The 14843-nt window shown below is 41.3% G+C and overlaps 1 protein-coding gene across 5 annotated transcripts in view; it reads right to left on the bottom strand.

Annotated features, from left to right (window-relative positions):
* Positions 1-12869: 12869 nt before the first annotated feature.
* CENPE (centromere protein E) overlaps positions 12870-14843 on the bottom strand; it is a 72140-nt gene continuing 70166 nt past the window's right edge. For all 5 annotated transcript variants that reach the window (XM_088836192.1, XM_055434956.2, XM_055434959.2 and 2 more), the window contains one exon: positions 12870-13301. In XM_088836192.1, coding sequence (XP_088692318.1) covers positions 13210-13301 — 92 coding nt within the window. In that variant the 3' untranslated portion in view covers positions 12870-13209. The remainder of the gene's footprint in view (positions 13302-14843) is intronic.

Below are 14843 nucleotides of genomic sequence, written 5' to 3'. Positions count from 1 at the left end.
CTCAGTCGTGTCCGATTCTTTGCGACCCCATGGACTGCAGCACGCCAGGCTTCCCTGTCCACCTCCAGCTCCCGGAGCTTGCTTAAACTCATGTCCATCCAGTCGGTGATGCCATCCAACCATCTGGTGTCTTAGAATGTGGAAATCCCTTACGAATTTTACCTAAGTCCTGCTCTTTTATTTGCCCTTACTATGTGGGGCTCTGGGGGCACTCGAGAGAGAATGAGCCAGGAGTTGCACGTGGAAGTTAGCAACAAAATAGAAGGAAACCAGGTCACTGAAGATCCTGGAGCCTTCCTTCCTGCACTCTGACCTAGATTGTTTTGAGGCGGGGAAATTAGTTCTCTCGTGCTTTTAAGGTATGGGCATGGTTATTTTGTCCCACGCAATCTATTCTAACACTCATCACAAACGTAGTGGCAGAATGCAGTCATCTCGAGTGTACTGCGGGGGCTGAGTCTGGGAACTTTGAAGCGCATGCTGGGTAAGAGCCAAAAATCAAGTTTGGCTGAAGAGAAGGGAAATAGCAGAGGGCAAAAGATGTACCAGATCACGTGAGCCCTCTCTACAAGGCTTTCTAACTCATACTTACCAGGCATGTAACTGAGCCAAGAGACTGTTTAGGCTAGTTTGTGCATGTGCTATTTAAGTAGGGGTCTCTCAATGCCCATGTAACTCACTTTCCCTTGCCTTTTACTTTATAAAAGCTGGAAAACAACTCTCAAATTCCCAGCCTTCTTTGCTTCTAGAGCTGGTCAATGAAATAAATGTAAGCTGAAATCTCTGAGGTCTTCCTTCTCGGATAGAAAGCTGAGGTCTCTCTGAAAGGTTTTTCACTTTTGCTCTTTTCTCCTGGAATGCAATTGTGATGCCTAGGTTCATGGCAACCATGTTGTGACTTGGCGTGAGGTCAGAAGCATATGTTAAAGACAGCAGGGAGAGTGAGAGAAGAGCCTTGGTTCCTTGAAGACAGCCTCAAGTTGACAGCATTACCATGTGACAGGCTGTCCTATAGTAACCATAACTGTTGAAAATCAGTTCTCTGAACTGCTCAGGTGAGAAAATAAACTTCTTTAGATCATGCTTTTTGCTCTTGGAGTGAATGTGTATTTATAGTAATCACAGTGGCTTGGAACAAAGACTGTGAAGTCAGAAGGATGAAGGTAAGTCCCGCATCTTTCCCTCACTAGCTGTCAGTCACTTAACTCTACAAATCGCAGTCTTCTCATCTGTAAACAATCACAGCGCTTACCTCAGGGATGTCGTGACGAGGAAGGACTTGGCATGTGAAACCATTAGCACAATATGATAGTTCTGTACTTTGTTGTTGTTCAGTTGTCGTGTCCGACTCTGTGACCCCACGGACAGCAGGACGGCAGGCTTCCCTGTCCATCACCAATTCCTGGAGTTTGCTCAAACTCATGTCCATTGATTTGTGATGCAGCCCAACCAGCTCATTCTCTGTCATGCCCTTTTCCTCCTGCCTTCAATCTTTCTCAGCATCAGGGTCTTTTCCAATGAGTCGGCTCTTCCCATCAGGTGGCCAAAGTGTTGGAGTACTTAATAAAAGAGTGTTTTTGTACTTAATAAACATTATTAACAATTCAGTTATAATGGATAACAAATATTGTCCTAAAAAAAAAAAAAAGGCACCAAAACCCAAAACACCCTGGCCTAGCTTTTGGTAACAGAACCTCATTGCCCTACTGTAGTTTATAATGTTGAGTCTAATGATCTGAAACTATTATCCAGCTGTGCTCCTTGCTTTAATAACAATCCCTTTTCTTTGACTTTTGAAGATTTTGGAATATACATTTTAAGAACATGAGAGTTCTCTAATCAAGGCCAACTCTGATACTTTTTCTTGAGGCAGCTTTCTTGAGCCTTCCTTCATCCCCTGATCTTCAACAGTAGTGGTTACTTTATGACCACCGGTCTCATGGTAATGCAAATATCTGCTTAACCATTTGTATTGTCAGTGGACTAAATTTCTCCAAAGCTAGGGACTGTAACTCAAAAGCCTCTTGATGAAAGTGAAAGAGGAGAGTGAAAAGGTTGGCTTGAAGCTCAACATTCAGAAAACAAAGATCATGGCATCTGGTCCCATCACTTCATGGGAAATAGATGGAAAAACAGTGGAAACAGTGTCAGACTTTGTTTTTTTGGGCTCCAAAATCACTGCAGATGCTGATTGCAGCCATGAAATTAAAAGACGCTTGCTCCTTGGAAGGAAAGTTATGACCAACCTTGATAGTATATTAAAAAGCAGAGACATTACTTTGCCGACCAAGGTCCGTCTAGTCAAGGCAATGGTTTTTCCCGTGGTCATGTATGGATGTGAGAGTTGGACTGTGAGGAAAGCTGATCGCCGAAGAATCGATGCTTTTGAACTGTGGTGTTGGAGAAGACTCTTGAGAGTCCCTTATACTGCAAGGAGATCCAACCAGTCCATTCTAAAGGAGATCAATCCTGGATGTTCATTGGAGGGACTGATGCTAAAGCTGAAACTCCAGTACTTTGGCCACCTCATGAGACGAGTTGACTCACTGGAAAAGACTCTGATGCTGGGAAAGGTTGGGGGCGGGAGGAGAAGGGGACGACGGAGAATGAGATGGCTGGATGGCATCACCGATTCTGTGGACATGAGTTTGAGTGAACTCCGGGAGTTGGTGATGGACAGGGAGGCCTGGCGTGCTGTGATTCATGGGGTCGCGGAGAGTCGGACACGACTGAGCGACTGAACTGAACTGAACTGAGGGACTGTAACTTTTTCACCTTTACATTGTGATCAGTTCATATTAAAACTATATGCGTTGTTTTCCAAATACGACGTGTTCCACAAAAGAGATACATTTTGGTGCCTAGACTGATGATGAGCACATAGTTGATGGTTGTTTAATATTTGCTGAATATGAATGGTAAGGTCTCGGTAATAATTCTGTGAGGCTCGAAAGCATGTTTCCTATAGATAATATTTTGTCTTCTTTGGTCCTGATTTTGCTTTTCAGATCATTTTAGTATTGTCTGACCGTAGTATTTTTTTTTTTTTTAACATTCTCGTGAGTTTCCATTGCTGATTTTCATAATCGTTCTTTTGCAGTCACTCACAATATTGAAAATCGTTATCATTAGAGGTAAACAACACACCAAGGGAGATGTCAGAGAGATGGAGGGACAGAAGCTCTCTTTTCCTGACAGAAACCGACTTAACAATATATGGGCCAAAATACTTTTGTGAAAACTTTAGAAGCCAGTTAAGAAGGGCTTTCCTGGTGGCAGTACCCTAGGTCAGGGCAAAGCTGGGAATGGTCACACTGAAGCAGGTGAGAAGAGCTGTTTCACTTCACCTGCACTCACCCCTCCCTGGGCTAGCACAGCTTAGCCCCTGGCTGTTTCCCCATCATGGGGAATAGGGGAAAGAGGAGAGTGGAAGGTTCACCCGAAGTTCCAGCTTTCTGAAGGGTGCCCGAGTGACTGGTTACTCTCCCCTGACTCGGAATGTTGATGGAACTGGCATGGTTTGGCACCAGAGAACCTGCAGAGACTGGTGTGGCTCTGCAGTCAGGACCAGGTGCCCCCTGGAGGCTTCATTCTTGGGAGGGAGAAGAGTGAGTGTCTGGTGTTCCAGCTTTCTGAATGGCTGCACAAGAGACTGGTTTGTGTTTCACCTGACTTGGGGTGCTGATGGGGAAGCTGATACTTTGGATGTCTGGGGGCCGATGAGAAAAAAGGAGTGGTGTGACTTGCTGCTGCAGCACCAAAGAGCCTGCAGTACCGCAGGCAGACACCAGAGGGAGAGGTCATGAGCTCCTGAAAAAGAATTTGGCAACCCGCTCTAGTTGGCAAATCTCTAACGCAAGCCCAGAGAAGTGGCATAACCCCCAAAGGTTTCAGAGGCCCCCCAGAATCTATAAACCAGCTGACTGATGAAGGTGTTTCCCTGTATGAGACTAGAAGAGGTGGCTGCTTTTTTTCAAATGCATAAAACCCAGCAAAACGTCAGAAGGCACACAGACATGACTATTGAAAGAAACAAGATAAATTAACTATCAAAGAATTAAAGATAACAGAGGCTCAGTGATCTACAAGACAATGCAGACAACTAAATGAATTTGGGAAAATAATGCATGAACAGCATGAAAATATTAACAAGTAAATAGAAACTATGAAGAAGAACCAAACAAATTCTGGTGCTGGAAAATAATCAAATTGAAAAATTCACTAGAGGGGTTGAACAGCAGACTTGATCAAGCAGAAGAATCAACAAATTGGTCATTTGAAATTATCCAGTCAGAGAAGCATAAAGAAAAAAATAAAAAGTGTAGAGAGCCTAAGGTACTTAGTGGACCAACATATGGTGGTACTTAGAGAAGAGAGATGGGGACAAAAAGTTGATTTAAAGAAATAATGGCGAGAGAAGGAACAAGACGGAGGAGGAATAGGACGGCGAGACCACTCTCTCCTCCACAAATTCATCAAAAGGACATTTGAAAGCGGAGTAAAGTCCACAAAACAACTTCTGAATGCTGGCAGAGGACATCAGGCACCCAGAAAAGTAGCCCATTGTCTTCGAAAGGAGGTAGGAAAAAACATAAAAGATAAAAAGAGAGACAAAAGAAGTAAGGACGGAGCTCCGTCCCGGGAAGGGAGGCTTTAAAAATAGAGAAGTTTCCAAACACCAGGAAACACTCTCACTGGCGAATCTGTGGTGAGCCTTGGAAGCTCAGAGGGCCACATAACCCTCTTTTTCTTTAAGATTTTTTTAAAACCCACAGATTACCCACCAAACGGTAACTCCCAGCAGAGAAACAGCGCAGACGCCTGCATACGCCATTAGCAAGCGGGGGCTGGGCAGGGAGGAGCCGGCTGAACTGCTTAGAGAGAGGACTGCGCTTGAATGCCGCGAGAACAATTTGAGAGAACTGGGGAGAGCAAAGCAGACTGTGGGATAGCTTCCCCATGAAAAGGCGGAAAGCTCTAACCTAAGACTCGGCCAGCCCCGCTCACAGAATAAAGGACTGAGCAGAGCGAGCCGGCTGCGGTTGGCCCATCCCCCATCCCCCGCCGAGACAGGCAGGGAGCTCAGCCAGAGCCGGAGCGGGCAACCGCGGCCCCAGAAAGGCATCCGATACAAACTGCAGGCAGGCTTGTTGCTATTCAGGACTTCTTGGGCTCGGGCCGGTCGATATCCCCCTGAGAAAGTGCGCCGGTTGTACACCCAGAAAACTGAGTGGTGGGGACTGGGGAGGCGATAAGCCGCAGAGACCACGCTCGCCAAACACCTGGTCCCCCGAGCTGCTAGGACCAGGGAAGGCACAAAACGCAGGCCCAACCAAGTCTTCGCCTTTGTGGAGTACCTGAGAACCTGAACTTGAGCCGCTCAGACCTAGGAAGTGCATACAACCTAGCGCCAGCCTCGGACAGTTCCCGGCAGAGCAACCTAGAGCCTGTGCAGTGTAGACTGGGACAGCACACGCGCTGTGAGCGGGGGCAAACCCAGTGTGACCGAGACGCAGCGAGCACTCCCCACAGACGCCAGAGATGTTTGTCTGCAGCGTTCCTCCATTCCCAGAACAGGACTGAACAAGTGAGCCTTAAAAAGTGTCCACCCACCCCCTAGTATCAGGGTGGAAATTAGATACTGAAGAGACCAGCAAACAGAAGCTAAAACAGAGGGAATCACCTTGGAAATGACAGATAGAGACGTCTAGAGGCTACTCCAAGAATAAGATCAAAAACCAGAGGCAAGAGGCTTAAGCCCGAATCCTGAGAACACCAGAGAACTCCTGACTCCAGGGAACATTAATCAATAGGAGCTCATCAAACGTCTCCATACCTACACTAAAACCAAGCACCACCCAAGGGTCAACAAGTTCCAGAGCAAGACATACCACGCAAATTCTCCAGCATGACAGGAAAGTAGCCCTGAGCTTCAATATACAGGCTGCCCAAAGTCACTCCAAACCCACTGACATCTCATAACTCATTACTGGACACTTCATTGCACTCCAGAGAGAACAAATCCAGCTCCACCCACCAGAACACCGACACAAGCTTCCATAACCAGGGAACCTTGATAAGTCACCTGTCCAACCCCACACACAGCGAGAAAACTACATAATAAAGAGAACTCCACAAATGGCCAGAAGAGGGAAAGGCCACCCCAAGCAAAGCAATATAAGCAAGATGAAGAGGCAGAGAAATACCCAGCAAGTAAAGGAACAAGACAAATGCCCACCAACACAAACAAAAGAGGAAGATATAGGGAATCTACCTGATAAAGAATTTCGAATTTTGGTGGTGAAAATGATTCAAAATCTTGAAAGCAAAATGGAGTTACAGATAAATAACCTGGAGAAAAGGATTGAGAAGATGGAAGAAAGGTTTAATAAGGACTTAGAGGAAATAAAAAAGAGTCAATATACAATGAATAATGCAATAGATGAGATCAGAAACACTCTGGAGGGAACAAACAGTAGAAAGACAGGATAAGCGAGGTAGAAGATAGAATTGTAGAAATAAATGAAACAGAGAGGAAAAAAGAAAAACAAATGAAAAGAAATGAGAACAATATTAGAGACCTCTGGGACAATGTTAAACACTCCAACATTCCAATCATAGGAATCCCAGAAGAAGAAGACAAACAGAAAGACCATGAAAGAATACTTGAGGAGATAATAGTTGAAAACTTCCCTAAAATAGGGAAAGAAATAATCTCCCAAGTCCAAGAAACCCAGAGAGTCCCCAACAGGATAAACCCAAGGCGAAATACTCCAAGACACATATTAATCAAATTAACAAAGATCAAACACAAAGAACAAATATTAAAAGCAGCAAGGGAAAAACAGCAAATAACACACAAGGGGATTCCCATAAGGATAACAGCTGATCTTTCAACAGAAACTCTTCAGGCCAGGAGGGAATGGCAAGACATACTTAAAGTGATGAAAGAAAATAACCTACAGCCCAGACTACTGTACCCAGCAAGGATCTCATTCAAATATGAAGGAGAAATCAAAAGCTTTACAGACAAGCAGAAGCTGAGAGAATTCAGCATTACCAAACCAGCTCTCCAACAAATGCTAAAGGATCTTTTCTAGACAGGAAACACAGAAAAGTTGTATAAACTCGAACCCAAAGCAATAAAGAAAATGGCTACGGGATCGTACGTATCAATAATTACCTTAAACGTAAATGGGTTGAATGCCCCAACCAAAAGACAAAAGCTGGCTGAATGGATACAAAAACAAGACCCCCATATATGTTGTCTGCAAGAGACCCACCTCAAAACGAGGGACACATACAGACTGAAAGTGAAGGGCTGGAAAAAGATATTCCATGCAAATAGAGACCAAAAGAAAGCAGGAGTAGCAATACTCATATCAGATAAAATAGACTTTAAAACAAAGGCTGTGAAAAGAGACAAAGAAGGAAACTACATAATGATCAAAGGATCAATCCAAGATGAAGATATAACAATTATAAATATTTATGCACCCAACATAGGAGCACCGCAATATGTAAGACAATTACTAACAAGTATGAAAGGGGAAATTAACAATAATGCAATAATAGTGGGAGATTTTAATACCCCACTTACATCTATGGATAGATCAACTAAACAGAAAATTAACAAGGAAACACAAACTTTAAATGATACAATAGACCAGTTAGACCTAATAGATATCTATAGGACATTTCACCCCAAAACAATGAATTTCACCTTTTTCTCAAGCGCACACGGAACCTTTTCCAGGATAGATCACATCCTGGGCCATAAATCTAGCCTTGGTAAATTCAAAAAAGTTGAAATCATGCCAAGCATCTTTTCTGACCACAATGCAGTAAGATTAGATCTCAATTACGGGAGAAAAGCTATTAAAAATGCCAACATATGGAGGCTGAACAACACGCTGCTGAATAATGAACAAATCATAGAAGAAATCAAAAGAGAAATCAAAATATGCATAGAAATGAATGGAAATGAAAACACAACAACACAAAACCTCTGGGACACTGTAAAAGCAGTGATAAGGGGGAAGTTCATAGCAATACAGGCATACCTCAAGAAACAAGAAAAAAGTCAACTAAATAACCTAACTCTACATCTAAAGCAACTAGAAAAGGAAGAAATGAAGAACCCCAGGGTCAGTAGAAGGAAAGAAATCATAAAAATTAGGGCAGAGATAAATGCAAAAGAAACAAAAGAGACCATAGCAAAAATCAACAAAGCCAAAAGCTGGTTCTTTGAGAAGGTAAATAAAATTGACAAACCACTAGCCACACTTATCAAGAAACAAAGGGAGAAGAACCAAATCAATAAAATTAGAAATGAAAATGGAGAGATCACAACTGACAACACAGAAATACAAAGGATTATTAGAGAATACTATCAGCAATTATATGGCAATAAAATGAATAACCTGGAAGAAATGGACAAATTCCTAGAAAAGTACAACTTTCCAAAACTGAACTGGGAAGAAATAGAAAATCTGAACAGACCCATCACAAGCATGGAACTAGAGGCTGTAATTAGGAATCTTCCAGCAAACAAAAGCCCAGGTCCAGACGGCTTCACAGCCGAATTCTACCAAAAATTTAGAGAAGAGCTAACACCTATTCTACTCAAACTCTTCCAGAAAATTGCTGAGGAAGGGAAACTTCCAAACTCATTCTATGAGGCCACCATCACCCTAATCCCAAAACCTGGTAAAGACCCCACAAAAAAAGAAAACTACAGGCCAATATCACTGATGAACATAGATGCAAAAATCCTTAACAAAATTCTAGCAATCAGAATCCAACAACATATTAAGAAGATCATACATCATGACCAAGTGGGCTTTATCCCAGGAATGCAAGGATTCTTCAATATCCACAAATCAATCAACGTAATACACCACATTAACAATCTGAAAAATAAAAATCATATGATTATCTCAATAGATGCAGAGAAAGCCTTTGACAAAATTCAACATCCATTTATGATAAAAACCCTCCAGAAAGTGGGAATAGAATGGACATACCTCAACATAATAAAAGCTATATATGACAAACCCACAGCAAACATTATCCTCAATGGTGAAAAACTGAAAGCATTTCCCCTAAAGTCAGGAACAAGACAAGGGTGCCCACTCTCACCGCTACTATTCAGCATAGTTCTGGAAGTTTTGGCCACAGCAATCAGAGCAGAAAAAGACATAAAAGGAATACAAATTGGAAAAGAAGAAGTAAAACTTTCACTGTTCGCTGATGACATGATCCTCTACATAGAAAACCCTAGAGACTCTACCAGAAAATTACTAGAGCTAATCAATGAATACAGTAAAGTTACAGGATATAAAATCAACACAAAGAAATCCCTTGCATTCCTATACACTAATAATGAGAAAACAGAGAAATTAAGGAAACTATTCCATTCACTGTTGCAACGAAAAGAATTAAATACTTAGGAATATATCTACCTAAGGAAACAAAAGACTTGTACGTAGAAAACTATAAAACACTACCGAAAGTAATCAAAGAGGACACTAATAGATGGAGAAATATACCATGTTCATGGATTGGAAGAATAAATATTGTAAAAATGAGTATACTACCCAAAGTAATTTATACATTCAATGCAATCCCTATCAAGCTACCAACGATATTTTTCACAGAACTAGAACAAATAATCTCACAATTTGTATGGAAATACAAAAACCTCGTATAGCCAAAGCAATCTTGAGGAAGAAAAATGGAACTGGGGGAATTAACCTGCCGGACTTCAGGCTCTACTACTAAGCCACAGTCATCAAGACAGTATGGTACTGGCATAAAGACAGAAATATAGATCAATGGAACAAAATAGAAAGCCCAGAGATAAATCCATGCCCCTATGGACACCTTATCTTTGACAAAGGAGGCAAGAATATAAAATGGAGAAAAGACAGTCTCTTTAACAAGTGGTGCTGGGAAAACTGGTCAGCCACTTGTAAAAGAATGAAACTAGAACACTTCCTAACACCATACACCGAAATAAACTCAAAATGGATTAGAGAGCTAAATGTAAGACCAGAAACTATAAAACTCCTAGAGGAGAACGTAGGCAAAACACTCTCCGACATAAATCACAGCAGGATCCTCCATGACCCACCTCCCAGAATATTGGATATAAAAGTAAAAATAAACAAATGGGACCTAATTAAAATCAAAAGCTTCTGCACAGCAAAGGAAACTAAAAGCAAGGTGAAAAGACAGCCTTCAGAATGGGAGAAAATAATAGCAAATGAAGCAACTGATAAAGGATTAATCTCCAAAATATACAAGCCGCTCCTGCAGCTCAATTCCAGAAAAATAAATGACCCAATCAAAAAATGGGCCAAAGAACTAAACAGACATTTCTCCAAAGAAGACATACAGATGGCTAACAAACACATGAAAAAATGCTCAACATCCCTCATAATCAGAGAAATGCAAATCAAAACCACAATGAGATACCATTTCATGCCAGTCAGAATGGCTGCTATCCAAAAGTCTACATGCAATAAATGCTGGAGAGGATGTGGAGAGAAAGGAACCCCCTTACACTGTTGGTGGGAGTGCAAACTAGTACAACCACTATGGAGAACAGTGTGGAGATTCCTCAAAAAACTGGAAATAGAACTGCCATATGATCCAGCAATCGCACTCCTGGGCATACACACTGAGTAAACCAGAATTGAAAGAGACACTTGTATTCCAATGTTCATTGCAGCACTGTTTATAATAGCCAGGACATGGAAGCAACCTAGATGTCCATCTGCAGACGAATGGATTAGAAAGCTTTGGTACATATACACAATGGAGTATTATTCAGCCATTAAAAAGAATACATTTGAATCAGTTCTAATGAGGTGGATGAAACTGGAGCCTATTATACAGAGTGAAGTAAGCCAGAAAGAAAAACACCAATGCAGTATACTAACGCATATATATGGAATTTAGAAAGATGCAAATGATAACCCTGTATACGAGACAGCAAAAGAGACACAGATGTATAGAACAGTCTTTGGGACTCTGTGGGAGAGGGTGAGGGTGGGATGATTTGGGAGAATGGCATTGAAACACGTATGTTTTCATATGTGAAACGAATCACTAGTTCAGGGTCGATGCATGTTATAGGATGCTCGGGGCTGGCATGCGGGGATGACCCAGAGGGAGGATAAAGGGAGGAGGGAGGTGGGAGGGGGGTTCAGGAGACGGAACTTATGTAAACCCAGGGCAAATTTATTTCCATGTATGGCAAAACCAACCAATATAATATTGTAAAATAATTTGCCTCCAATAAAAAAATAATTACTAAAAAAAAAAATAAAATGGATAACCAACAAGGACCTACTGTATAGCACAGGGAACTCTGTTCAATGTTATGTGGCAGCCTGGATGGGAGGGGAGTTGGAGGAGAATGGATACATGTGTATGTACAGCTGAGGGTCTTTGCTGTTTACCTAAAACTATCACATCATTGTTAATCGGCTATACTCCAGTGCAAAATAAAAAGTTAATAAAAAAGGAATAAGAAAAAAAAAAAAAGAAATAATGGCCCCCAAACTTCCCAAATCTGAGGAAGGAACTGGACATCCAAATTCAGAGAGTAAGCAACATTCTGTTAGACTGGAAACCCGATGACTAATTTTACTTTTAATGTCCTTTAGTTTCCCTGGAGAAAGGAATGGCAACTCATTCCAGTATTTCTGCCTGGGAAATCCCATGGACAGAGGAGCCTGGAGGGCTATAGTCCATGGGGTCACAGAGTTGGACACAATGGTGTGACTGAGCACACACAGAGCAGTTTTATTATTCCGGTGAACTTACCTACTTCTGTCAATACTCTGGGGGAGGCGGACATCGTACAGAATCAGACCCGCAATGCTGTTACAGTGTCTTGTCTGGGTGACGGTGGAAAGGAGAAACAGTCCCAGGTGAGAGGTCTATAGGAGTGGACACTTTCCCCTGAGTTAGTGAACTCCTATGGCAGTGTTAAGATAAGGGAACATGTCCAGTCCACAGACTGGAGAATGATGACTGTGATGCAGTTCATATTCTCTTTCTCTGAATAGATATTCTTAGCAAAGAGCCAAGAATGCCTTGAAAGCACTAACTCTGTTCTAAGCGCATCTTGCTGTTTTGTGTGATTTTTCAAAATCGTGTGATATAAAGTATCAGATACTTTCTAAAACCATAGTTCATAACAACCTCTTATAGGTCAGAGACCCCTCTGGGGATATGACAAAAGAATGTATGGACCTTAGTATCCTAGAAAAATGGATCCACACACACAAGTTAATATTAAAACTTCAGAGGTTTTAAGGCTGCAAAAATTCCAGATGCCTTGTGTATCTGTGGGCACTTCAGGTTTAGAAAATTTACCTTGATAGAAACTCTGGCGCTGTTTCCTCATGTCTAAAATTAAAGGGCACAATAAACTTGTGTGTTTTTTTTTTTTCAAGTTGCTAATGAAGTGCAACCGACTACAAAATCTAATAACAAACCAATTTAGAGTGCTTGCATAGGGAGTGGGGTGGGCTGTAACTGGAAAGTGGGAAACAACTTCCATAGCTGTTACAAACTAGAAAATGCCGAGGCTGTACAACTTGCTATCCCTTAAAAGCCTAAATATGGAATGCATGTGTATATTTTTACAGTAAAATTCTGAAAGTCAACACAGAAGAGAGGAGGGCCAGATATACCCTGAGTATCCCCCCAAGAAACCATCAGTTAAATTACACGGTGCTGTGATCCGGAACAACTAATCAAACATTTACTGAATGTTCAAGGCACTAAAAGAGGAGTCTGTAATTTTGTTAATCAAATGACACTTTATATTAACTTATGAATTATGCTTTGGAATTCTCTAAGTCATATGTGGATAACTTTATATTAATAAAATATATATATTTTATGTATACATGGAAAGACTGGAAATTTCCTTCAATAACTTTATTCTTTATAAAACATATAAATAAATAAAACTTTTCAGCTTCTGAAGGATTACCACATTTAAGAAGAAGGTATATTGCTATCACCATTCTGGACTATGGGAATGCATCCCATTCCTTCATCTTCCAATCCTAGTGGCAAAGTGGGAACTGAAGTTGGATTGTGACATGACTGCCAGGGATAGACACACAGACATGGACACTTCCACACATGGACTGCTGGGCTGCCAGGAATGTGGTGGAGCGGAGTCTACTGGGTCCTGCACTCTGGCGCTTCTCCTGACGACATCCGCCCAGGACCCGGGTAGGGGCCCTCAGTCTCCACTGCAGCAGTTTGCTCTTCTGAGGAGGATAAAAAAAAAAATCAACAACAAAGGTAGTCTTAGTGAAAACACAGACAAAACCCAAATACAACTAAAGTGGAAAGGATGTCGTGACAGTAGAGACATATGAAAAATAAAACATGGTGCTTCAACACGGTCATTCATTTCCTTGTTAAAAAGGTATACTTCACTTCATCAGAGCTGAAGATGCTTATTCCCCATTTTCTCATAAAATGGTTAGAAAAAACATATTGTACATAAAACCTAGAAGTAATACATTTTTAGTTGGAATCCATCAATCTGAGAAGGAAAGTGAATTAAACGGATTAGCTGAGTTTGATTTTCTTTTGTCCTATTTTTAGGGAAAAAACTAGTGTGCTACACAAATACTATGTACTTTAGAGAATACTTAGCCATCGTTGGCAAGCTTTCTTTGAAGCTTTAAAAGCATTTTAACTGCATCTATTTATTTATAAATAATAAATTTTAGAATTATATATGCATAAATCTAAGATAGCTGATCTTGAGATAATAAAAATTTCCTTTTATAATTAAAATTAAAAACTGACATTAACTTTTTAGATTGATATTTTATTAATACTAATTCAAGTATTATGTCCTTTAATTCTGAATTGGTAAATTTTTGATTTATGTATCCCCCCAGCCTTTTATCTCACTTAAAAATCATACCAGAAAGATCCACGTATTGATAAAAAGACTTAAGCATTTTTATGTGCAGTTGGATTAGTTCATATTATGCTTGTGCCTTTGGCACTGTCAGATAAAATCAAAAGGTGATTATAAAACATATCAGTTTTTCCAAAGACTCTTCTAAAATGGTATATGGATGTGTGTGTGTATACACCAAACACTCTAGGGAAGTGTTAACTAGTGGAAGGTCCTTAAGTGTTTGTTAAATACTATTCAAAGAGCTGAATAGTTTCAGGTTTTTTTCCAAATTGTTTCTTACTATCTCCCTAAGAGCACTGTCAAGGTGCTGACTTGATGCAATTTTGATGTGCAGTTGATGAGAATGAACTGATTCCTTCTTTGTCACAGTTCCCATATTCTTGCCTGGAGAATTCCATGGACAGAAGAGCCTGGAGAGATATTGTCCATGGGGTCGCAGAGTTAGACACCACTGAGTGACTAAAACTCTCACTTTCAGAGCTCTTATCCACCTGGCAACATTTGCTCAGAGCTTTAAATATCTGGCAGCTGCCTCTTTTGATGAAGTTTTTTTATTGTTTTCAGTTCAGTCGCTCAGTCGTGTCCGACTCTCCGCGACCCCATGAATCACAGCACGCCAGGCCTCCCTGTCCATCACCAACTCCCGGAGTTCACTCAAACTCATGTCCATCGAGTCGGTGATTTTGTTTTCGGTTTCTACAAATGCATAATAGGGTATTTCTGACAGGTGGATACACTGTCACAAAGGGCTTTGGCCATGCACTCCTGGGCATGTGGTGCAGAAGGCTGAGACACACCACGTTACAGAACTTCTCCCGTCAGGATCCCCATCTCTGTGGACAGCACCTCCGCAGAGCTGGGGGTGAGCCTG

Source organism: Moschus berezovskii, chromosome 5 (genome assembly GCF_049115385.1).
Source record: "Moschus berezovskii isolate FMDL1 chromosome 5, NW_MosBer_1.0, whole genome shotgun sequence".
NCBI classification, from domain to species: Eukaryota; Metazoa; Chordata; class Mammalia; order Artiodactyla; family Moschidae; genus Moschus; species Moschus berezovskii.
The sequence above is the reverse complement of the archived record's forward strand: the minus strand, read 5'-3'. Positions and strand labels throughout refer to the sequence as shown.